The sequence below is a fragment of the Lissotriton helveticus genome, chromosome 4_1 (assembly GCF_964261635.1).
Source record: "Lissotriton helveticus chromosome 4_1, aLisHel1.1, whole genome shotgun sequence".
In the NCBI taxonomy this organism is placed as follows: Eukaryota; Metazoa; Chordata; class Amphibia; order Caudata; family Salamandridae; genus Lissotriton; species Lissotriton helveticus.
The window spans coordinates 1,063,984,396-1,064,010,954 of NC_136063.1; the positions used below are offsets into that span (position 1 = coordinate 1,063,984,396).

Genomic DNA, 26,559 nt, shown 5'->3' on the forward strand with positions numbered 1-26,559 from the left:
GAAGGACCCTAACCCTTCAACTCTCAACATCTGATGTGGGAAAGATCGTGAATAGCTCCTGGTCTTCCACAGTGTCGCCTGGTCCGCACAGCTGCAGCTACAAGGTCATCGTCAGCTCTCCTGCAACACTTTACTTCGGTGGGCATTCGTCTTCCGGGCCTCCTGGTCACTCCCAAGTGGCCTAGACTCTGTCCTGTCTGCTTGCAGGTATCTCTTATCTCATCTTGAATCCACCTTTGGGTTCCACTGGTCATTTTCATGTTCTCCAGCAGCAGCATCTTTCTTAAGTTCTCCATTGAGTTAGACAGTGGTCTCTGACGCCACTTCTCACCTATACACCCGGCTTCCCTAGTGTAGCTATCCTGGTTCCTAGGTTATCCCCGGGTGAGGTGGCTCTCCAACCTTCTGTCTTCTACAGTGTTTCTTCAGGGTCTAATGGGAAGGGACCGCCTTCGTTAAAATTGCAAATGACTTACCCATTGACTTGTACTGAACCTGCAGTCGTGTTCCCACTCTGCACACGGCCTCCGTGGGGTTCCTGTTAACTTACGTCGGGCAGTTCCTTGGTTCCCCAGCACTTCTACGCCTTCTGGGTAAAGTCTTGAATTGATTTGTGTTTCGCATACCACTATTTTAGTATATGGTTTGATCTCCCCCAGGCGACCACTGTGTATTTGTGCTACTTACCTGTTTCTATTGCAAAGTATTGTGTGCATTGTGTATATCCCTGGTTAGGAGATATCTGTATGTGTTAGTGAGTGTCTTATAACAAATACATATTTTTATAAATACACTGTGTGGTTCTTTTTCACTTAATCTACACCAATAAGATTATGCTCTGGTAAAACAAGCTGCTTTCATTTCAACAATCTTTATTTCGGCAATTGCCATAAAAGATAGACATAGAACTTAAAAAATAACCAAATTTAAACATCAGTATTACAGCGGTAGCGGGATAGCATACAAAAAACAGGAGAGTATCCCAATAAATAAACACATGAGGACTACAACACTCAATGGATCAATACTGAGTAATAATTTGGCAATATATGAGTAAAAACTAAACAATTTTATAACATTTTTAAATTCTAGTTGAAAGAGTCCAATGCAAAAAGGTTGCGCAATCAGTAATACATGATCTGGTCAAGGATGGGGTGACCTGGAAGTTAAAAGCCTTCTCTTATGCCATACTGCTTCAAGGAATTTAGCCATTGCAAAAACAGTTGCTTTTGAGAGATCGGTCTTAAGGATTCTAAAGGCCTCAGAGCATTTAGTAAAGCCTAAATTCTTACATAGAGGGATTATCCAGTACCTCCTAGCCGTACGATATGCGGGACAAAAGAAGACTAGGTGCAGTTTGTCTTCAAGCCTGCAATTACAGCCTGGACAGTTTTTTAAGGTGTGGAAATTCCATTTGCTTGTAAATGCTCTAAGCGGAAGAGTGCCGTACCGCCATTGTAAGTATAACTTTCTGGCCAAATTCGGAAAAATGTCGTCAAGAACTGGTTCAAACCTGTAGTAGTCTTTCACCCCAACAAAGATGTTAGCCAGGGAGTCTGGGCGTATACCCTGTATATGGGATTCAAGATTACAAGCATAAAAGGTTGCTACCAGATCTTTACGAGACAAACCCTGGCAAGCCATTTCAGGGTCCCTCCATAAGCTGGGGAGACCCAGCCGGGTAAACTCAGTTTTCAGATATTTAAACCACGGGATGTTCTCTATAGTAGGTAGAGCAAGGATTTCCTTCAATTCCTGCCTATAATTGGCTAGCTCAGGGGTAGACCACAATATTCTCCAGAAGGTTAAAGGCTTTACACCCACAACTTCATCCAATGGTTTTAAGCCCAGATCCAGTCTAAGAGGGAGAAGCGGGGTGCTAGCCGGTAGCTTTAGAAGTTGTCTGAGAAACTTGTTTTCGACCATGACCAACTCCTTCTTGCAAGTATGTCCCCAGAGTTCGCTGCCATAAAGAATCGCGCCTCTGGCCTGGAGTCTATAAATCTCCAAGGGGGGGGCTAGCAGTCTAATAGATGATTTGTTGGCATTTGCTAGCCTAATTATTCCCCCTGCAATTTGAGCCAATCTGAGCTGTGACTTGATTTGATGTTCACCCCATTCCAGTTTGTCATTCACAGTCACACCCAGGTACTCAAACGTAAAGACTCTTTCAAGCCTATTCGGGCCTATATAGGGGTTAGGGCGTGTTTTTTGGGGGGGATTAAAAATCATGTACTTGGTCTTTAAGGCATTTATTTCAAGACCGTGTTCTTGGCAAAATGCCTCGAAGCCCTCAAGGATGGGGGATTTCGATAGCAGTAGGGTGTCGTCCGCAAACATAATTGCGGGCACCCGTCTGCCACCCAGCCTTGGTGCATCTGTATTGGGAACATTGTTTAGATAATCGATTACCCCGTTGACAAAGAGGCAGAACAGGGTCGGTGCAAGAACACATCCCTGCCTTCCCCCTCTGCCAACGGGAAATCTTTGTGAGAGGGTACCCGACCTCCCGCACCTGACCTGAGCATAATTTTGGGTGTGCAGTCGAACAATAATGTTTAAAAGAGCAGGAGGGACACCAAGATCAGCGAGTACTGCCCACAGTTTACTCCGCGGAACCAGATCAAAGGCTGCGCGGAGATCGACAAAGACAGTATACAACGAACCCCCCTCCACCCGCACCGTCTTCCAAAACAAAACGGCCAAACGAAAAATTTGGTCCATCGTCGAAACCTTGGCCCTGAACCCAGCCTGGTATGTACTTAGAACGGAGTTGTCCGTCATCCATTCTTGCAGGCGGTCAAGAATGAGCCTTGCATAAAAATTTTGTGCTACATCAATGAGGCTGATTGGCCTGTAGTTGGCTGGGAGCAGAGGAGAGCCCTTCTTGAAGATAGGTACAATCTCTGCTCCCAGCCAAGTACTAGGAACTGCCATTCCCCCAAGTATTGCGTTGAAGACCTCCAAGAGATACGGAGCCCAGACCCTGGGTTGGTGCTTGAATAAGTCACCCGGGATTTTATCCAGCCCAGGGGCCTTGCCCGAAGGCAGTTTGGATATTATATTATGAACCTCCTTTAGGGTGAATTGTAACATCTCAGCACCCTCAATAATTCCAGAATGCATAGCGGGCCCACCAGAAGGTAAGTGGTGATCGGGCATCAGATCAGCACGATGGTTAGGGAAGCTAGGGCTAACCTCTTCATAGAGGCAGCGGAAGTGATCCTCCCACACTGAGGCCGCTATATTAGCCTCCACAGCCTGAGTTGGCTCGGCAGACCCTGTTCTCACTATCTGCCAGAATTTACGGGCATCTCTGGTCTGGAGAGCAGCCAACATGTTATCCCAGTTGGAATGATCCCATTCCACCTTTGCATTGTGGATTATTTGCTTTAGTTCCTCCCTTCTTATCTTAATTAAGTCCGTATCCCTCGGACGTCTCAGGGCAGCGAGTAGGTTGGCCTTTGCCTTCCTGCAAGCTAAATTGTACCAAGAGGGTCTATGGACCCTGCGAGTCCCCTTCCGCACAAGTGGGTTTAACAGCTCCATGAGGATGTCCACCATTTCCATATGGAGGGTACCCAACTTAAGAAATATAGTTTCTGGCGGTGAAAGACTAATAAGAGTCCCGACCCATTCAAATATAGGGATTAACTGCGCATACAGCTCAGAGATGTGGGCAGGATTGTCCAAAAGCTTTGCCTACCTCACTCTGCGCCTATCATTTGTGAGAATTAATTTGGGGTTTGGGGGTGCCTCTATCAGTGGGTCGCCCATAATCCCGCTTGGCGCAATCATAGAAAGAATTAGCGCGTTGTGGTCGCTATCAGATCTTTCAACTACCACAAAATCAGAGACCCTATTCCAGTTCGATGTCTGAACCAGAATGTAATCCAAATGAGACCCTTGCCCTGATTTATTAAAAGTAGGCTTTGCGGGGATGTCACTCTTAAATCGGCCATTACAAGCTCTCAGGGAATTACTGAGAGTAAGTGCCGTAATTTGAGTTGCTAGGGGGGACCATGACTTTGGTGGGGGTCCAACCAATTGTACAATTCCCCACTGGTCATCCTCTTCCATAAGTGCACCCTCCATAACCAGGGTAAGTGGCTCAAACTGACAGTTGAAGTCTCCGCCCAGCACAATCCCGGCACCAAAAGGGATTCTGGGGAGAAATGAGGAAAGCTCATCCCAGGTGGGTGAGGGCTTAGTTATACCCGTCGGTCTAGAATATACGTTTATAAGCGCGAGTTGGCTGTGGTTTGGCCATTACAGCAACATGCACTGAATATCCAGGGAATTAGTGTGGAGGACCCTAGCCTTGCATCCCAAATGGGAAGCCACCCATATACCAAGCCCTCCCGAGGGCCGACCTTTTCCCTCCCATTTAGCTGGAATTGCAAAAGTTGCATACCCAGAGCGCCATGTCTCTTTCCGTGCCCATGTCTCTTGGAAGAGGCATATATCCTGCTCATTGATAAAAGACCCCCACTCAGGGTAGTCTAATTTGCCCTGTAATCCCGCCAGATTCCAAGAGAGGACGGAAAGTCTGGTTGTACGGGCTCCAGATGGAATAACAGGGGGGGTAGGTATAGAAGGCTCAGTGGAATCCGGTAAGACGGTAGGGTATCCAATGGATTGGGATTGCACACCAGTTTCTTCCTTGCGAATGGCTTTTAGATGGATACCCAAATTCTGTTGGATCTGTAAAATTCAATCACAGTTAATCAATCCTGAGAACACACCAAACCTGTTTACGGTCTCCAGTGGTGTGCAAGGTCTCAGGTGGTCCATTCTACTGTTCATGTTCCTATTGGGCCTAGGAGGTACCATGTTCCACCCAAAGGGGTCCGGGACAGATAGAGGCTGGGGAACCTGTAACGGATATCCTGGATTAAAAGGTAATAGGGGGATAGTATGGTTGGGAGCCAGGGGACCAGAGTAAGGGTGTGGGAGCACTAAGGATCTCGGGTAAAAATAAGTCAATGGGCGTGGGACAATAGAATTCGAGCCACTGCCTGGGGGCCAATTTAATATATAATTGACCGCGCACGGGTCTCTAAAATTGATAACGACCACATCCCCGTCATTATCCTTGGTCCTATTGCCCAGCCAAGACAAACGCCTTACATGCACAATTTCTCCATTGATGTTTGGTGCAATCGGTCTGAATTGGCTGAGCCAGTGCATAATTTTATTTTTCAATTGATGGAACCCTTCCCTCTTGTTGTCGGATAATCTAGGGACCCCTGTCAGCACAACCACATAAGGAAGGGCTTCCAGAGGTAATTCTACTGGGGGAGATTTGCGTGACGGTGACCTAAAATTTCTGGTAGAACCCCGTGTGGTCTCCCGTGTATTTCCCACGATTACTGTTCCTATTCGCCTGTTGGATGCACTCGCTAAACTAAGAGTTGACTTTGTATGCTCCTTAACCTCTGGAACCCTCAGTTGTTTAGGATGTGTTAGGTCGATGGACTTGACCGATGGTTTAGGGGACAAGGGAATGGATGATATAGCCTGAGGTGGAAGCGGGGCGGTGGCAGTCACCAATCCATTAGACAATCCTGCATGCTTGCTGAGTACAGATTCGATATCCTCGAGCCTGCTCAGCCTCTCTATAATAGGTAAGATGAAAGACCTTATTAGGTGTTCCATATTATCCAGAGAGACCGCAGGAGGGGTACCCCTTGACGCCAGATCTACTGGGATATCAGGTTGTAACGTATTATTCGCTGGCTGGTGAAGTGTTTCCATCGGTATGGGGAGTGTCAGGGTTGGTGAATTAGCCAATACAGCCATTGAGGCAGGAGTGGATGTAATGTTAGGCCTTAAAGATTTGCCGAAGTCAGAGTGTCTGATCTTGGGCTTTTGTGGAATGCCCCCTTTCCGTCTTCTTTTAGCAGGTGGTGGACCATGTATCTTGACGAGGATTAGTTTTTTAGATTTATTTATAACTAATTTGGTTCGTGCAACAGTCCGGGGAGTCTGATGTATATCTATTAGAATAGGACTGGAAGGGACAATGTCAGCTGGTGGCTGAATTATGGGGCCTAGGGGTGGATTCACGTAACAAAAAGGGAAAGCTTTCTAAAGATAATGGATCATCATTAATACCATTGAGGCCTAAAATGGACAGTGGAACATGAGATGGTGAGTCTATGGAAATCCTATTCTTTAAACTTTCTACAGAGCGACGACGTTCTGCTCGTCGCACAGCCAGTTGCTTCTCCCTACCTGGGTCAGTGGGAGCCCGTGCAAAATAGTTATCAAGTGTCCCAACAGTATTAATTGCCCCTATTTTTTCCCTTGTACCTTTATCTGGGCTTTGCGCCATTGCCAAGGGAGTAGATGACAAATGAAGTCCACAGAGGTAATGAAGGGGAGTATGCCCTGCCCGGCCTCACTCGGTCTCTGAGGGCCTCAGAGGTCCCGCCCTTGTCCCGGGCTTCTCCCGCGCACTCCCGCGCCGCGGGGAGTAATGCTTGCAGTTATAGGCAGGCAGTTAGGCTGTTGGAGGGGTGTGACTAGCAGGGAGAGCGGCCAGGCGGCAAGCGGCTCGGGTTAGCAGGACTCCTGGGATATGGAGTCCGGGTCCCACGCTCGCAGCCCTGCGCACGCACACACACCCACAGGAACAATCCGAGGCTCAAGGAGGGCTGTCACGGCGCTGCGGGACCCGCGAAGCCGGTTCCGCGAGGAGTAGAGGTGAGCGCTAGGTACGCCAGCAACAGGAACCGCCACATAATCCAAGCTGCTTTACACTCCTTCTAGACCAAGCCAGAAGGCTGCTCTCCACAGCTACTACTTAGAGAGCTCGCTAAGGTTGTACAAGACCACTAAAATCACCATAAGGGTTGTCTGGATTAGTGGAAGGTGCCCATTCCACACAAGTGTGCACCATATACTAAGCCAGCTTCTCATAGTAACATAATGAGGGCTGGTGCCCAAAGCACTGAACAAAAGGACAGGCTAATCCCTACTGACATCCAGACCCAGTTTTCAACAGACAAATGGGTATACATGCACACAAAAGACCAGGCATGCAGTTGCAGAACTACAAAGACATGCTATGATTGTTACTTGCATAACACAGAAAAGTGAGGTGTTATTTGAGAAACGGATGCAGCTGTGCATATTTGTTTTTTAGGAATGGTACATTTCTCAAGCCTTAGACCATCACAGTGTAGAAAATGTACTTAAGGGGAGTCTACCTGGGATAATGTTACATGAAGTAAACTCATAAGGAACCAAGACTTAACAAACAAGCAACTTACCTTCGGTAACTCCTTATCTGGTAGATACTATATCTAGCCATATTCCTTAGCTTGGAATTTCCCCAGGTGCCAGACTGGATCCACAAGATTTTTATAAGCAGTACCCCTGTGGGCCGATAGGTAGCGTCAATCAGCTTTGCGTGAGTTGTCGGTGTTGTCCGCAACGGAAGTGACATTAAGGTACCTCTGTAGGCACCACCTAGTGGCACTGCCATCAGTTTCTTTTCATGACTTTCTAAGCCAGAAACGTGGAGCCATTTTCCTAGAAATCCTTTCATAAAACGGGGAGGATAGGTGTGTTGGTAAGGTATCTGCGGCTAGATATAGTCTCTACCAGATAAGACATACCGACGGTAAGTAACTTAACAAAACATTTGAACCTACAGCTGACTCTAAGCTGAGCACATCAATCTTAAAGTCCCATATATAGTCGAATCGTGTGCCAGCAAACCACGGGACCTGCTGCAGATCGGTCCCACTGGAGATCCAGAGACAAAGTTCACTACAAAGGTGGAGGCAGCACCAGGGATGCAGGCCAATAGGATCTCTACGCTTGAGGTGTATCACAATCTCGTGTGCAGAAAAAGATGTGCCCTCTATAAAGACTCCCTGTTTGGTGTGGACCTTGTATTTTTATTGTTCCTTTTGTCGAATTGACCATCATATTTAGATGTAGTTCCTCAATTACATTTTCTTCTTGGACTTCTGTTTTTTGGATTAACGTTATACATATACAGTCTGTGTACTGTTCAGCCTGGAGAAATTACTTGAATAAGTGAGAAATAACCAAACTGCGCCCATGTACAGATATTGTTGAGCCCTGATAAAGCTCCTTTAACAGGAACGAAATGCATTGGCTGTTTTCCTGTGTTTTTATGAAGATTAATAAAGAACCTTTGAAATAAAGTGGCTGAATTGTGACTGCATCCCTGGTGCTGCCTCCACCTTTGTAGTGAAGGTAAGTAACTTGTTCATCTGATATAGATTTCTAGCTGCAGATTCCCTACCTTAGAATTGATACCCAAGCAATACCTCCCCGGAGATGGGTGTGCGGACCAATTTCAAACAAGGAAGTCGTCTAGGAACAAACGGCTAAAAGTGCCCAATCCTCCGGACAGGAGTATCTAGGCAGTAGTGTTTGGTAATTGTGTACAAAGATGCCTACGTTGCTGCCTGGCACATACCCAGGACCCGAATACCTCGTTCTAACGCAGTGTTCCCAGCTTTAACTCTGGTAGAATGAGCTTGCAAGCCTTTAGGAGGTTGCTTCTTGGCCAGTGCATAGCATATTTTGCTGCACGGCACGACCCACCAAGAGATGGTCCACTTCTGTACCACTCGACCTTTGTTTGCACCAACATATCAACTAAGAGTTGGTCGTTCCCCGGAACTCTTGTGTGTGATCAAAGTAGAATGACAACGCTTTTCCTGGGTCCAGAAAGGATGAGTCTCTCTTCTTCTTTGGGGGGTTGTGGAAGAGCGAAAAAGGTAGCAAGGAGATCAATTGGCCTACATGACATCGGTGACCACTTTCGGCAGGAAGGAGGCCCGAAGTGAAGCAACAGTTTGTTAGGCTGGACAGAGAGGTAAGGTGGCTTAGATGATAAGGTCTGCAGCTCACTCACCCTGCGGGCAGATGCAATTGCCACAAGGAAGGCTGTTCTCGAAGTTAGAAGCCTGAGGGGACAATTGTGGAGAGGCTGTAAATGAGCACACCTTAGGACTATTAAGACCAGATTAAGGTCCCACTGAGGCATCATAAAAGTTGAAGGGGGGAAAAGATGTACACAACCCTTTAAAAACTTATGAAAGTGGAGGAGCCACGCGCTGGCCCAAGATGGTCGCCTGAGTGCTTAGCCTCGTCGACCCCTTTCCCCAGCTCTAGCACCCTGTCCAAAATCCTGCACTTGTGCCCCGCAGCCTGAAAGAAGAAACGAAGCGACGCATGTCGCAGTGTTCCCGGATCCTCGGCGGCATCCGGGGCCCGAGCTACGCCGTCGAAGAATCAGCGGCCTTCTGCTCGCCCAGACCAGGGACTGGAGTGTTCACTGTCCCGCGGCAGGAGCTATAAACACCGGGGGCCGGAAACCGGACGTTGTTGGTCCAGCCCCGAATCGGCAGACTGCCAAAGGCAGTGCGGGGCTCTGGCAGTCAGCGGGGGCTTGTGGTCCTCCCTCGGGAAGCCCTCCGGGCGAAACTGAGGACGCGGCAGGCCCGGGTCCGACTAGGAGCCGACGCGAGTGGTGTCCCGGCCGGGGCGCGGCAGGAGAGCCGAGTCGGAGTGCTCGCAGCCGGGCGCTGAGGCCATTGTGAGCCCCTGTGGAATGGAGGGGAGACGTTCTTGCAGCAGCCCTGAAGCGGTGCGGGCCGGCTGACGCCCCCTGAGAGTGAGGGGGGAAAAAAGCTGTTCTACATCGCCATCGGAGAGAGAGCCCATACTGGGAGCATACCGGACCACGCAGAGGAAGTGAGTGAGGTCCGGTGCGTCTGAGGGCAACATCGGGCGGCAAATTGTGGCTGTCACTGCCCCTGGACACCTGAGTGGTGCAACTGTAGGATCCACACATTGAGGCCTGGTGGCAAGACTGATTGGTGGTACTTGCCCATGGGGGTGTGCGACTTTGGCACCCCCTTTGTGGCTTGATATCCTCCGGAGGTGGTATTTGTGAAATAGCAGGCGCCAGTTCGCGCTCTCACTGGGGACCATGGACATCGTGCACGCGCCCCCCCCCCCTCCCCCATATGGCTCTTCAATGATCGTTGGTGAGAGACTGTGAGTGCCCCTGAGGAGAGTGGACGTACACGTTTGGCCGGTCAGTCCCTACAGGACAATACCGGTGGAAAGCAGGCCTCGGTGGACCGAGAGCAACAGAGTTGCGGACCAGGTGTATGGAGAGCCGGCCACCGCCCTGTGAGTAAATCCTGTGGTGCTTGGAGTGCTGAGAGTTGAGTGCTTCCACCAGAGCGGTACTGAAGCTCCCCCCCCCCTCCCCCCGGGTTTGAGTTTGTGAACCAGCGCTGTCTGATACCCAGGTGGGCGTTGCGTCTTGTGGTGGAGAGTGGCGGACATCAGAATGGCAACCAAGCCGGAGACCGAGAAGCCCTCATTCAGGTCCTCGAAAGGGTCGAAGCAAACACAAGTCAACAAGCTAGATCGCTATACGATACCCCGAAATTCCCCGACGGAGTCTAAACGTTCTCAAGCGGTGGAAAGTGACTCTCTGGGTTCTTCTGCGGAGCCAACGCTCACTGACGTCATGGCGGCCATCAGAGGGGTCCAGTCCTCCCTGGGTCAGAAGATGGAGGCATTGGACAATAAACTCGAGACCGTCACGATTGAGGTTAACTTGCTACGTACCGACCTCACAAAGACAAGCGAAAAAGTAAAATTGCTTGATATTAAAACCGCTAGTTTAATTGACGACATGTAGTTCCTGCAGCAGGAGGTATGTGATCTTAAGACTTCTAGGGACCTAACAAACAGTTAACTATACGACTATGAAGGGAGAGCCAGGCGTAATAATATCTGCATCCTTGGGGTACCCGAGAAATCAGACTTGTTTAAAGAAGATATTACACTCAACCATCTGAAGCCTAAGGGACTGAGCAACTTCTTTACAATTGAACGTGCCCACAGGGTGCCGGGAGGAAACCCAAGCCTGGAGCCCCCCCTAGTCCGATGATCGCGAGGGTGCTAAACTTTCGAGACAGAGATGCGATCCTGTAGGCAGCACGTACTGGTGCCCCCTTGTGATATGAGAATCCCACGCTCTCTTTTTTCCCTGACTTTACTCAGATGTTACAGAAACAAAGGCAGAGTTTCCTCCCGGTAAAGAAGAGACTCGGGGACAAGGGACTAAAGTATGCAATGATGTTCCCAGCTCGCGTGCGCATAGAACTCGAGGGGAGGGCCTGGTTTTTTGACAACCCGGAGGTCGCTTCGGACTGGTTGGACAGCAGACATGCGGATGGTCCAGAAAAGAGAGACGATGGAGATATTACCGGTCAACAGGAGCAGGAATGAAGCCAACTATCAGAACTTTCGCATTGGATTTGTACATCAGGTAGCGGGGTGGATCCGTGGCCAGGGTCACGCTAGCATCCTTGACTACAAGACAGCTGTGGGGGACCCAGGGCTCCGGGAATAAGTATTTTGGGCTGGGGAGGTGGGGCGGGGCACTGGCCTCCTTCTTATTACTACCTTTAGTTAGTTTGGACCTGGGATGTTGGGCGTCAGGCACACTGCTAGTTGGGGATGGGCGTTGGCCATATGCAGGAGTGCAGGGAGGGGGGGGTGGGGTTTGGATTAGATGGTGTTTCTTCGTTTTGAGACTCTCTTGTTTGAAGAATTGCTTGCAGTATGTTTTATTTATTATTAACTTTTTTTTCTTTTTGACATCAGGGGCAAATGCAGTGATTGTATTGACAATGTGGATTTCATGTCAGCATAAAAGTGGCAAAGTCACAGTCGGACAATATTCAAGTTGGTCAAATGTCGAACGTTAGCGGGGGGTCAGGGATAAAGGTGCTGAGTTGGAATGTGAATGGCCTCGGGGACCGGATCAAGAGAGGAATGGTTAATCAGTTGATGAGAAGGCATTCTCCTGATGTAGTGCTATTGCAGGAGACACATCTCATCGGTGATCGCTGCATGGCTCTCCATAAAGGAGGATATAGGTTGGTGGCACATGCTGGGTTTAGGGGGTTAGGAATATTGGTGAAGAACTCCTTTCCCTTAACAATCCAAGCCACGTGATCTGACCGGAAGGGCCGTTACATTGGAATCTTGGGTCAGTGGGGGGGAAATACGGTTACATTCTTCTCGATCTATGTCCCGCCTGGCCTTCAATCTGACACTTTCCGCGACCTGGGGACTGTCTTTCTCACCCTGCCCTTGGGCCTTCTGGTGCTAGGGGGTGACTTTTATGCAGTGCTAGACTGGGAGATAAACAGGCACCCGGCAAAAATACTCAGACCAGCACATAGATGGCTCTCAGACTTCTTGGCAACGATAGGGCTTGTGGACAGCTGGTGGATACGTAATCCGACACAGGCATACTTCACACATGTCCGCAGCGCACTGCAGCATGTCAAGACTAGATTACATATTGATACCGGCGGCCCTAGCAGCTACAGTCAGAGAGGCACGATATCTTGGAAGGGGGATCTCTGACCACTCTCCTATGTGGTTAAGTGTGGAACTCGGACAGCTGGCAGTTGATAGAGTGGCTCCTATTGGTATTGGTGTGTGGCACTTGAGGGACCCTGCGACTAAGAGGGAGACTGTCAAGATTTCAGATCGCTATTTTCAATAAAATGTAGGTACTGTCGATTCGGCACAGTCATTATGGGAAGCATATAAGACGGTAGTCTGTAGGGAAGTCCTGTCTTTGATTTTGGGGAAGAAAAAGAAGCACCAGGTAGAGGTCAAGAGGGCGGAAGCAGACATAACTCGGTTGGAAAGAATTGGTGGCGAAGACAGCCGCTCCGGCAGACGTGCATCTTTTAAAATTAAGACAGGATGAATACAGAGGCCTTGCCAAAGACAGGGCAGTAGCTCAGAATAAGGTCACCCAAAGCTGAATATATGAACATGGAGACAAGGCTGGTAAATTGATTGATTGGCTCGAACGAGGGGAATGGGCATCGTGGCTTGTGCTGGAGTTACAAGGAGCAGATTCTATCACTGTCACAGACCCCCAGGCAGTGGCAGACGAGTTCTCAGAATATTACAGAGGTGTATACACTTCGGTCGGTGGATATACGGAGGCTGAGAACAGTAAAATGATAAAGGACATCCGTATGCCTGCACTGTCAGAGGACGATAAGGGGTATTTAGATTCCCCTTTCACGGATTATGAAGTGGCACAGAAGATTAGCGGGGTAAGATCCGGGAAGGCGACTGGCCCAAACGGCATCCCAATAGAACTGTATAAATTGAATGCCCTTAAACTCGCTCCATATATCTGCTCCATGTTCACGGAAAGTAAAGAGAGGGGTTGACTCCCATATGACCAGCGGGTGGCGAATATAGTAGTTATACACAAGGCGGGCAAACCTAAGACTCTTTGCTCCTCATACAGCCCAATCTCGCTGCTCAATGCTGAGCCTAAAATCCTGGCGAAGCTACTAGCTACCAGACTGGTTAAGGTAATCACCAACTTGATACACCCGGTTCAGTCGGGCTTCATGCCACGCCGAAACACAGCTCTCAATCTGCGTAGGTTGCATAGGATACTGGGTGGTACCCCGTCGATTCAGGAGCCGGCGGTACTAGTGTCCTTAGACGCCACCATGGCATTTGATAGGGTCGAGTGGTCCTACCTGTTCGCGGTGTTGGTGAAGATGGGCTTTGGACTGGAGTTTGTAAGCTGGGTACGTTGGTTATACGCTACTCCCTTGGCCAGAGTAGTCATCAATAATTACAAGTCGGCCGACTTTCCCCTTGGAAGGGGCACGAGACAAGGATGCCCCCTGTCCCCACTTCTCTTCGCTCTCGCCGTGGAACCTCTGGCGGCATGGGTCAGATGGGACCGATCAATACGAGGCATGCGGTGGACAATAAAGTGGGAGGACAAAATCTCACAATATGCGGATGATATCCTGCTTTACCTCACCAACCCCAAGGGCTCTTTGATCAATTTTCTAGATGTTCTTGCCATATTCGGGAGATGTTCCGGATTTGCAATGAATTGGTCGAAATCGGTGCTCTTCGTCCTCAGGGGTGAGCTCACGCAGTCATGCCCTGTACAGATTGAGCCGGTTGGGTTTAAATATCTCGGTATATATGTTACACTTGACCCGAAGCTATGATATGTCAATCTGGAACCCCCCCGGACCGGCTCAACAGACGTTGAGCGCTGGAAGGCTCTTCCACTTTCCCTGTTGGGTAGGGCTGTTCTGTTTAAGTTGATGGACCTTCCCCGATTTCTGTATGTATTACAGAATACAATAGACCCGGTACCGGCATCCTATTTTAAAGATATTGAGGCTCACCAGAGGAAGCTTCTCTGAGATGGAAGATCCCGCATAGCATTCTCCAAGCTCACTCTCCCGTGGTACGGCGGTGGGATTGGGCTGCCAGACCTGCGGAAATACTATTGGGCTTCTCAGCTCGCGGTGGTGCTCCATGTTATTTACGGACCTCCAGGGGATCCAGGATATGCCATAGACTGTGGGCTGGCGCCAGGTGGTGATTTCACCAGGGCGCTGTATGCCAGGCCTAAGCGGTTTTCCTTAGTGGGTCCAACGGCACATGCGGTCCACCTGTGGCACGCGCTAATAGATATCTTGCCTGGGAGTGGAAACTCACCTTGGCCAGGGATCACACAGATTAAAGATATGTGGGGAGGGGGGTGCAGTGCATACATTTGCCTCTCTGAAGCAGCAATACAGCCTACAAGATAGCGAGTTCTATCGGTACCTCCAGATCAAACACGCACTCCTTACACACATACCTAGAGACAGCACTTCCCGAAGCCTCTCCTCTGGAGGATCGTGTGTTAGATGGATACCTCCCAGAGAAGACAATTTCTTTAATATATAAAAAGCTCATTAATAATATGGAGGGCCCGCTGGGACACATTAGAACACAGTGGAGTGCAGATGGGGTGGAGCTAGATGATGAAGACTGGACGGAGGCGATCTCTTCTTCGAGAGTGGTCGCGATTCAGATACGACTTCGTTTGGTACAATTAAAGATATTGCATAGGTCATATGTCACAGGGCCTCGCCTGGTATGAATGGGTCTAATGGAGAGTGGTGAGTGCCGAAGGGGGTGTGGAGAGCTCGGCACCTTTATGAATATTCTCTGGCATTGCGCGGAAGTGCAGGAGTATTGGACAAAGATTCATGACGAGATGCGAGGCGCTTTGGGTGTGGAGATACGGCCGGAGGCCCGGAGATGTATATTGAATGTGTGGGAACCCACGGACTTGAATACATACGGGAAACAATGGGTAACACTGGCGTGTATGGTAACGAAACGAAATATCGCTCAGTTGTGGGGAGCCAGTCAGCCGCCCCGGGTTTCCAAGTGGGTGGAGGACTTGGACTGGTGTATGTTTCGGGAGAGGTCGGTGTATGTGGCCAGGGGTTGTACCGAGAAATGGGGGAAGGTTTGGGGGACCTGGAATAGTTACCGAGGAGAGATTTGTGCGCCCCGGCGCGGCGAATAGAAGTGGAAGTGCAAGAATCCCCGTGACCTGATACTTCTATACTGTTTTTATAACTTGGTATGATCGAGACTGTGTCTTTGTCCGCTGCTGAAAATGTTCTTCACCTGATGCTTTTGTTTTGTTTATTCCTTTTTTTTTGCTGATTGTGAATAAAAAGATTTTCAAAAAAAAAAACTTATCAAAGTTGGGGACAGGAACAATGAGGGTTGGTCAGGCAGCCGCAAGTAGGCAGAAAGAGCAGACACATAGCCCTTAAGACCTGCCAGAGCAGAGCCCTTCTGTGCAAGGGAAAGAATGAAGAGTAAGACTTCATAAAGGGGGGCCAAAAAATGATCAATATGTTTTTCTGCACACCATGCCACTAATTTCCTTCAACGGAAGGCGTATACAGTCTTGATTGAGCGACGCATGACTGCCAGAATGATGTGATAGACTTCAGAAGGAAGGTCGAAAGTTGTCAACTGCCCTACTCAATCTCCACGCAGGAATGGGGAGAGTGGACAGGTCGGGTAGAGAACCCTCCTCTGCTGCTGTGACAGAAGATCCTCCCAAAGGGGCACCCTGATCGGAGGATCGATGGTCATGCTCAGTAGCTCAGGATACCAGACTCTCTGTGCCCAGTACAGAGCCACAAGAATGATGTTGCCCCGGTCGTTTTGGGTATTCTTGACAACTCTGGGCAGGAGTGGTATGGGCGGAAAGGCTTCCAGGAGGCCTGAGATTCACTTGAGATGAAAAGACTTGGAAACTCCAGCGCACAAAACTGCTGACATTGCCCGTTCTCGGTGGAGGCACATAGATTAAACCAAGGCTCTCGCCACTGCTGAAAGAGACTTTGAACCACCTCCAGGTACAGACGCCATTCGTGATCCACTAGGCATTGATGGCTGATTTTGTCTGCCCTGGCGTTTAGAGAGCCCACCAGGTGTTGAACCAAGAGATATGCCCTGCTGTATCAGCCATGTCCAGAGGCGCAGGGCCTCTTGACAAAGTGTCCACAACCCCACATTACCCAGTTTGTTGCAGTACCATATGGCAGTGGCGTTGTCCATGAACACCTGCACTATCATTCCCTTGGTATAGGGTAGAAAGGCCTTCAATGCCAGTCGTATCACTCGGAGCTCTAGCATATTAATGTGTAGTCCTTATTCCACCGTAGACCAGAGTCTTCTAATCTACACCTCTCCCAGATGGTCACCCCATCCAGAGTGAAACATTTGTGACTACTGTCTGAGCTGGTTGGGGAAAGGAGAGGGGCCTGCCTCTGAAACAACTGTGGTTCGTTAGCCACTACTGCAGGTCATTTGCAGTTCCCTCCAAGATCTGGACCATGTTAGCGAGATACCCATGATGCTGTGCCCACTGGAACTTCACGTCCCACTGCAGAGCCTGCATATGCCAGTGGGCACGGGCCACCAGTAGGATGCAGGAGACCATGAGGTCTAGCAGCCTCAGGGTCAGTCTCACTGAAACCCATGATAAAGGCTGAAACATCAGTATCATAGCCTGAAGGCTTCCAGGCGGATGGAGGTAGACACGTGAGCACCGCACCTGCCCCATGAAATATCCGAATAAACGACTGTCCCGTCCCCGGGAGGTCAAGTCAAGTCAAGTCAAAACCACTTTAATCGATTAATTAAAATCATAAAAGATACACAATCAAATTACATCACACAATTCATAAATACAATTTAAGTATTACAAGTATTAAAATTGCAGAATATTTAAATCCATTAAATGGCAATTTAAAAAATAACGGGGGTATATCATACAATCAGATTTATGCGACTTAATTTTTTCAGCCTGCCAGCTGCTACAAAATAACTTGCAATATTAAAAATATTCCAAGGATTATCCAGCAATTGTAAATACAGTAAAGCAGGCTTGGCCTGTACAAACCCCTTTAATAGAGGAATAATACATTTAGCTCTGATTTCACAGTAGTAGTCGCAAAAAAACGTAAAGTGCAGTGTGTCTTGTATTGACATTTTGTCACACTTACAGGGTGCACTATCCTCAGGGTTACACCATCCTTCATAAGATCCCAGAAAAAAATGAATCAAGTTAAAACGAAACTTTGTTAGCAAGCAGCGATGGTATGGCCTTGTTACTAACTTTAAGTAGGGCTCGATGGAGGGTGAAGTAACCAATAGAAAACGGGCCCTCACAGGAGGTTTTTTTAATTCCTCTCCCTCTCGGTCCTGGGACCTTTGGGACAGGAAATGCTCCTTGACCCAGTTGATGTCCCCTCTCACAATACCTTCAATATTTTCAAAGATATCTACATGCCCAAGATTTGCAAACATGGTTTTTATATAAGAGAGCCACTGTATTTCATTCCCCTTTTCTAATCTGAGACAATCTTTTATAATCTGTCGATTTAAAATCAGTTCCGGGTTAAGCCATGTTTTTAGCCAGTTGACAAGAGGGGCTATACCTATCTTTTCACACAAGTACCCCAAACCCAGTTCCTGATGGGTGATGATTGGGGAATCGATAGGAGTGAGCGGAGGAATTTATTTTCCACCTTTTGTATTACATCCACTTGTTTGTATCCCCAGATGGCTGCAACATACAGTGCTGCAGCCAAGCATTTTGCTTTGTAAATGGAAAGGATTGCTTCACATGGCCTGCCCCCTAGCCGCTATGCAAAACTTAAAACTGCGGAAGTTGATCTTCCCAGTACAGTTTTTTTCGCTAAAAACTGGGGAGCTCATGAGCAATGGTCATCAAACAGGACCTCTAAATACGTAAAAGCCTTCACTCTTGTGACTTCCACCCCCTTGCAATGGAAAGTCCTTGCTTTATTTTTACGTAACCCCATGGACATGGTATGAGATTTCCCGCTATATACTACCAGGTCCATAGAGTCCATAAACTCCCCAAAAGCATTCAATAGTCTCTTTAGACCTATCGGGGTGCGAGCTAGTAGGACCGCATCGTCCGCGTATAGGAGAACCTGGATGGTACTGTCCCCTATACGCAGAACGTCCAAAGTAGAAATCTACAAGGATTTGACTATGGCATTAATATACAAAGTAAACAGTAGAGGGGCCAATATACATTCTTGTCGGACCCCTCTACCGGATTTAAAATGTCTCAAACAGGAACCAGCCTGAGTTAACCTAACCGAAGCCAGTAGATCTCGGTGTAAGTCTGCTAAAAAGTGGACCAGACTAAGGTCGATCCCTATATCAAGTAAAAGCCTCCACTGTTTTGATCTGTTTACCAAATCAAACGCTGTTGATAAATCCATGAAGGCTAAATACAAAGACCCCCCTGGATGCCACTGTATATTTATTAACAGATACAAATTTTGGCACTGATCTATCGTTCTTCTACCTGGCCTAAAGCCGTATTGAAAGTCGGTTAAAATATTGTTGTCATTCACCCACTCTGAAATCTTTACCAATATAACCTTACCCAAGATTTTGACAGAGGAGTCAATTAAAGAAATGGGCCTGTAGCATCTCGAATCCCCTCTCTGCCCTTTTTTGAATACAGGTATAATAATAGAGTGGGCCCAAGAGGCAGGAAATCCCAGAGTAACTGAGGAATTAAAAACATTTGTTAAATTTTTTTACCATAGTTTAGAATTACTCTTATAAAGGTCCATAGGAACTCCGTCCGGGCCAGGGGCCTTATTACTTGCGGACTCGATTATTGCTAGCTCCACATCCTCCTCGACAAACACTAATCTGTAAGGGGTGGGACTACTGGTAGGGGCTTACAAATGGTACAAATATCTCTTTACTTGCATATATTTTTTCAAAATGAGACAGCCACTCCGGGAGGTCATCGCGGATTGCTTCTGCAGCGGTGTGGAATACTGAGGATCTGGTTGCGGCCCTATTCCGGCCGAATTGTGGTGTGTAGCTGGGACGGCGGCCATGGGAGACTGAAGGCCGAGGGAGGCAAGATGGCGCCCGCCTGAGTTTGGAGGGCGTACGACTGTCCTGTGAGCCTGGCTTGAGGCGCACGGGTGCATCGGGGACCAGCGACTGGAGAATACATGTGAGCATACTATTGTGGCGGCAGCGGCACAGATCGGGACGGCCAGAGTCTCGAGATCACTGCTCCCTGTGGTGAGCCCCTGGTAGATCTGGCCGTCGGCAGCGACGTTAATTGGGCTGAGAGACGACGATCGTAGCCGCTGTGCGATGGTGCTACCTGACCTGGGCTGGCCGATCAGCTTGCTATGCAGGGGGGCCCCCGACTGAGTCCCGGCAGCGCTGAGTATTGTGGACTGCTCCCACCGCGGACCGGTGCCTGGACGAGACCGCATGGTTGTGGTTTGCAGCAGACGAGCTGACGCTGAGAAGAGGGTAGAAGTTTATCGGACTGCACCGAGGACCGCGAGCCCGCCCTGGGTCGATCTGCGAGTGTTGGGTGGTCCTCTGCAGTCAACCAAGTGCCCATGTGTGCCCCGGCAGTGCAGTGACTGGCGACGGCCTGAGTTCCCAATTTGCTGTTCTTCGTGGTGATCCCAATGTGCAATTGATTGTGAGGGGTGGCAGTGACTGAAACAAAGGACACTGCTCCTGGGGTGCCTTGGGGTGACCTCTTTCCTGCATGGGAGGGCCCCTCCCTTCTGGGCCCGGTGCCGCCAACGGAACTCGTGGGTGAGTGTTGCCACGCACACCATTTTCTGAACTGCGTACTGAACCTGGAGGAGGCCTCATACAGTGTTTCCCCTGGGGTCTATTCGCCGCAGCTAACAGCTTGGGCACTCTTTGACCCACGTTGGCTTCTTGAGCAGAACTACCTAATAATTACACGGAGGTCCGGCGGCCCCCCGGGACATCAAGACTTAGTACTGGATCACTGCCTGCTGGATTGTTTGGATACCAGTGCGAGCTGCGGTTCCCTCTGCCTTTCTGGTGGAGGGGATAGCCTGAGGACCACGGCAGATCAGTTATTGTGGACCCCATGGCACTTTATTAGATATTGGTGGGACGTTGGTGGGGGCTTGCTGTGGTAAGAGCCGCGCGGAAGAGGGGTGTGCCCTGGCCCGCAGAGGCATCTTTGCTTTGTGAATGCGATATGTGAAAGCCTAGGGAAAGCTTCAGACAGCCCGCCGGATGCAGAAGACGCAAGAAGAGAAGAGATTGGCTTCTCCTGAAGAGCCAGGGGACGCAGGGGTACAACAACAATTGGCCAGAATACTGCAGGTTATCACAGATACAAGGGAGACCCTGCATCAGGATATTGCAATGGTGTCGGTTGGCCATGGACGGCTGCGGGCTGAACACGCCAAGCTGGCGGACAGCGTGGAGCAGGTCGAAACCTATCTGGCGACTCTGGAGCTTGCGCAGAGATCCATCGTGGTCCAGGTGGGAGACGTCACCCAAGAAATAGGCCGAGGACGCCGAAGGCAGAAAGTGGAGGAACACCATCCGCGTTTTGAGCCTTCCAGAGGGAATCGAGGGGTCCAACATGGTCCATTATCTGGAGGACTGGCTCAGCGACGCACTAGCACCGGAGGGGCTGACGCAGTTCTACACACTTGAAAGGGCTCATCGGGTTCCAGCCCGTCCTCTGGTGCCAGGTCGCCCTCCACGTCCAGTGGTGGCCAGGCAACTCCACTACAAGGATAGGGATCACCGTCTACAGATGGCATGCACAGCTGGGCCATACATGACAGACAGTTATGTTGTTACCAGCACCGACAAGATGATTTCCGGGTTTCTCAACAGGATATTGATTAGTATGGACAAAACATTTTTTGGTTTGTTTTTACCTCATAGAAAATGTTTTATCCTACATAAATGTAAGTTTTTCCATGAGCCCACCTAATATATGAAGGTATTTGCAACATTTACACATTAAGTTTGCACATCTCCACAGCAGTGTTTACCACTGCAGCTCATTATGACAACGTATTGTGAAAAGCCTTTTAAAATGTTTGGAAACAGACAATGTTAGAACCTCCTGGGTATTCACCACAATGCCCACTGTCCACCTCTTTTCTTAGAGGAACTGATGTTCTGACCCCCCAAAAGAGGGTCATTACAAGCGATGGAAAAAATGCTATATTTCCTCTACCTTACATGAAATTCGGCTACAGAAAATGTTTCAAGCTCTGAATCCGTTAACCAGGATTTGGGAATGCCAACCCGAATTCAAACCTTTTACTAACCTAAGAGTAATTTACAATAGCAAGACATTTTGTGTATCACACATTAGGCGCATGCATATCTATTTCAGTGTTCATAATCCATCTTTGTCTACAGCATAACATATGCACAAAGTTTAATAAGGAAAAACCAAAAATATATGTTCAATCCCCTAGCTCAGTAATGGTCTATTATTGCCCAATACCAGATTCTCAGTAACAGGCAAGCTAGCAAATCAATGTGTCACTACCATACAAAGCAGATGCTCTAAAGAGAATAAACTATTCAAATAAGTAGGAGAACAAGCGAAAAGCTAGCACAAAAAAAGACCATAATGCAGTCTTACATCAATAGCATCCCTCTCGAATATTCGTAGCTGCAAGAAGAGCTCCAGTTTGATTTTGCGTTCCTGAAAAAGCTCTTCCATTTGAGATTGAGCTTCATCCAGCTGCTGAAGAACTGTTTCTATGTGACTGATGGAGCTGTTGTGCGGGGTCTTGTTACTGGAAATAGCAGACTCCCTAAATAGGGAGGATTTAAAGAGAGCAATATAAAAGAAAGGACATAAGAAAAAGAGACAACAGGAAATAGCAGGTGACAAATGGTAAATTGTTAAATTTACTAAAACAAATAAAAATACTGAACATTTTCAAAACAATTTAATTTATGATTCTGACACATTTTGTTATGCCAGGGTCAATCCTTGGACGACAGCAATTGAAATTATCATGGTGTATCATGTCCCATCACAGCAGTACACAACAAAAGCCATGATGTATTCCCTCGTTTTGCAACACAGGAAGGAAATGCCCACCCACCCTCCTCCTCCACCTAAACTGGGACTCTAGAGTCTGAGGACAAATGGAACAAGCAGAAAAATGCCAGTTTAACTTGAACTACTGCTGGGTGCAGTACACAAGTACACCTTCTGCCATCTAACGAAAACAGTACAGTAAATACCACCACCTCGCTCACCCACTGCCACAGCGATTCTCAGCTGGCTGATCTTTTTTGTGGAAAGGGAAGAAATCTGAAGGAAGGAGGTCCCCCATATGCTGAAACCGATGGGAAGCCCTCACTCAAGTTGGGGAAGGAACTAGCATATTTTTCTGTATTGAAGAAGCAACGAGGAAAGATTATGGCATGAGAAATGTTTTTGTGCGTGGGGGAATTAGCAGTGTTCCAGAAATGGGTTCAGAGCATTTCAGGAGCAGCTTGAAATTAGGTCAGAGTAAATCATGAAGAGAAAGTGTCTGTCCGCTAACAATAGTTTTCCAGTGAGACCCAGCACCCCAACATTTATAACCTTTCGAACGATTCCAGCCCATACAAATTCAAACAGGATAAACTTCAAAAGTTTAAATATTTATTATCACATAAAAAAAAATATCCTCCGGTTTTAAAAATACATTTTAGCATCTGAAATGCAATAAATAGTTATAATCTACGTGGTTATAAGCCAAGGGTGACTGTGCCTTCAAGTTGTTAAAATGAGTGGAAGTTACTTTTGGTTTAAGTACCCTGAACTTTAGTGTTTTCTTAGATGCGATGACACTCCATACTGTTGCACTTCTTGGTGAAGAGTATCCAAACACTCAGTATAAAGCTTTATGAGACAGGAATCAAAGGCTATCCCGGGTGGACATAACCAGATGGATTCAGGGCCAGGAGGGAGAATGTCAAGCATATGAAGGGGCATCATTCAACAATTAACATCTCGGTCTCCTAAATCTGAAAATGAGATTTGTTTTGGAATAATTTCTCAAGAGGATTACAAATCCCACCCTATTCCTCTGACTTGCCTCACTGAGTCATCTGTTTTACCATAACCATCAAAGTCTCTAGAGGTGAGAAACGGGCACTGGGAACCCATGTTGCTCCTGCAGAAGGAGTAATGGCAGACTCAGATTATGAACTTTTAATTCATTTAGAGGTCAAAATACTGTTGACTAAAATACAATTAGACTGACGTGACCACATCTGCCCATGACTCCTTGTGTTTCGTCGTTCGTTTTATTTACATGCACATGTGACTTTCTCACGTTTTTTGCACTGTGTGATCATCAAATGAACACTTAACACTTTAACCAAACGTACTGTAGCAGGTGTATTTATTATGCAATTGTTGTCCAGGCTTGTTTTTGATTGTGACAATAAATACAATTGTGGATGAATCAGACTTCCACGGCTTTGAATGAAATGAAAGCAGCATTTGTAAGGCGCACAGTTGTGCGAAGTTGGCCTGGTATAGGATGTTCACTATTCTAGTGAGCACCTTGCACCAGTCCAAACAACCCTTATGGTGATGGTTGTAAAGTCAACCTTATAGACCAGCTATCCTAGTGGTAGCATGGACAAAAGCAGTCTTAGGCTAAACTCAAGAGGGCATGTGAAGCCAGCTGTTTTACCATATGCAGACCTTTTAATACCAAATGAAAGGACACCACACAGGTTATATATTCAAAATATATATGTATTTATTTCTAAACAACCCCCTGTACTCTTTATGAGCACAGAAGCACAAGCGTATAACAAGGAACTTAATATAACATACAATAAGTTGCACAATATGGATAGGCCCTGGTGGCCCGTTAAACCATATACTAAAATAGTAGTATAAGTACCACGTCACAAACAATGGTAAGGCCTAGGGCCTTGGGAATCGCTGGGGCTACACTGGACTAACAGTAGTTAGGGAGCAGGAGGCCCACAGGATGCGGGTGCAGTGTCTAATTGCACACACGTGCACCTATAGAAGTCAATGGGTGCGTAAAGTTAGAAAGTTAAAGAGTTAGGAGTCTTCCGACTGGACTAAAACTAAACCACTTAAAACTAGGATACTAGGAGAGTAAACCTACACAGGAGCACCGCAGTACTCGCGTTACCTCACCCACAGGAAGCGGGTGCATAGGTGTTTATGCAATTTGTTGAGCGCACGATTTCCCATGGGTGTCTTGGCGCTTGACAGAAAAACTGAAGGTTAGACCCAAGAAATGGTGGAATCTAATTATGAAATAGCCAGGTCTTCAGCTGCTTTCTAAATGATATTAATGTAGGGATGTTCTTAAGATCACCTGGCAGGGTGTTCCATAATTTAGCCGTGGCTACTGCAAAGGATCTGTCTCCCCAAGTGGCTTTATTGGTTTTGGCTACCTTCAGAAGGTTGGCATCAGCTGATCTGAGAGTACGTGATGGTCGATAGGGGCAAAGGGCATCTTTGAGAAAAGAAGGCACTTTTTCATGAATGCTTTTAAAAGCAATACACAGGGCTTTGAATTTAATTTGCTGTCTGATCGGTAACAAATGAAGTTTGCGAATGATATTTGAGATGGGTTTAAATTTGGGTGTCAGCGAGTGTTGAGGGTAGAGCACACTATCCTCAGGGCTGAGCACTCTTTAACAAAAAAAACTTGTTTCTACTCCAACTCTTTCGTTTGCAAATTCATCAAATTTATTAGCGTAGTTCAAATCATGGAAAACGTTGTATGTTCATAAGCAAAAATTCATAACGAACATAATTCCATTCTTATGTCATCATAAACTGATTTTCGGGAAAGCTTCCATTCACCCAATGCATTTCGGGTCCACAACAATATGACCCTTCGTCAGGGGTCTGAAAATTAAGCGCAAACAGGACCAAATTAGTCACTCATATAATATACTGAGACATTAAACGAGGCACTGTATCACAACGTGATTTCAAACATTCGTCAAGTGATAACTACATCAAAAATTAAACTGTGCATCCCAAACATTTAGAGTCGTCTAGCGGCTCTATTTAACATTGCCGACTGCAACTAAAGAAGTGCGTTAGAAAACAAACATTTTATCACTTACGAGTAACAGGACGCGGCGGCGTCTTCACAGTTGAGATTCGAATTCCGCATATGTGAACGGAAGTATAAGTCACGAGATTTAAATCACATGATCGGGCCTGTGACCAATGACGGCCCAGTGTCTACGATCGTGTGAGAAACCTATTCCGTTTTTGCATGCGATAGCGAGGTTTGAATCTCAAAACTTTATCGCCTTTTGTTTAACTAAACAACGATCACCAAACAATTCAATTATCGGAATACTATGGGCTGTACGGGGATCAGAAAGTGTCCGAAGTCAATGCTGAAGTTACAAATCATAAAAAACATGCGTGTTCAATCCGATTATTTAGCCCGAAGGGCTGGGTTGAATTCAGTTTTTTTATCCAGTGAAATTCTGCCCTTAGTCTCTGCTTCATAGGATCCATGTCTGGGCGTTGCTGGATACTCTCGATGACCATAAATTTTAACTGAGAAATTTGGTGGCCCATTTCTTTCCAGTGGCTTGCCAACGCGGATTTTGCGTTGCTCAGTCTGATATTGTTTTTATGCTCCGTGATGCGGACCTTGATCTTCCGCTCTGTTTGTCCGATATAAATCTTACCACATGGGCACTTGATAAGGTATATACAATTAGCTGTGTCACATGTACTGGAATGATACAAGTTGATTGGAAAACCTTTTGTTGGATGACTGATTGTTCTTCCCGTTATCACATTGTTGCAATGAATACAATTGAAACATTTAGACATGCCTTTCCAAACTGTTTTAGGTTTAGTCGGGGTATTCAACAATTCTTTCAGATTTCTAGACCTTTAAAAGGCAAACGTGATTTTCTTGTCGAATAAAGTGTTAAGATCTGGTTCAGTTTGAATCAAATGCCAGTGTTTATTTAGAATATTTTGAATTTTGCGAGAATCTGAAGCATATTTTAACACACAAATGGTTTTCCGTTGTTGTTGTTTACTCTTAGTGGCCAATAAATCACTTCTCTTCATTTTCTCAACTTTAGTTGATGCTTTTTCCAAAATATCCACAGGATACCCTCTCAACTTGTACTTTTCTGTTTGTTTCTGTATTTCTGTCTTTGATTCCTGTTCATCTGAATTAATTCTTTTCAATCTGATGTATTGGGAGGTCGGTAAATGTTTCTTTAGAGATTCAGGATGAAAGC

The 26,559-nt window shown here is 47.2% G+C and overlaps 1 protein-coding gene across 3 annotated transcripts in view; it reads right to left on the reverse strand.

Annotated features, from left to right (window-relative positions):
• The window catches only part of TRIO (trio Rho guanine nucleotide exchange factor), a 4,034,553-nt gene that overhangs the window by 2,788,700 nt on the left and 1,219,294 nt on the right, over positions 1-26,559 (reverse strand). For all 3 annotated transcript variants that reach the window (XM_078687660.1, XM_078687659.1, XM_078687661.1), the window contains exon 13: positions 21,917-22,091. In XM_078687660.1, coding sequence (XP_078543786.1) covers positions 21,917-22,091 — 175 coding nt within the window. The remainder of the gene's footprint in view (positions 1-21,916; positions 22,092-26,559) is intronic.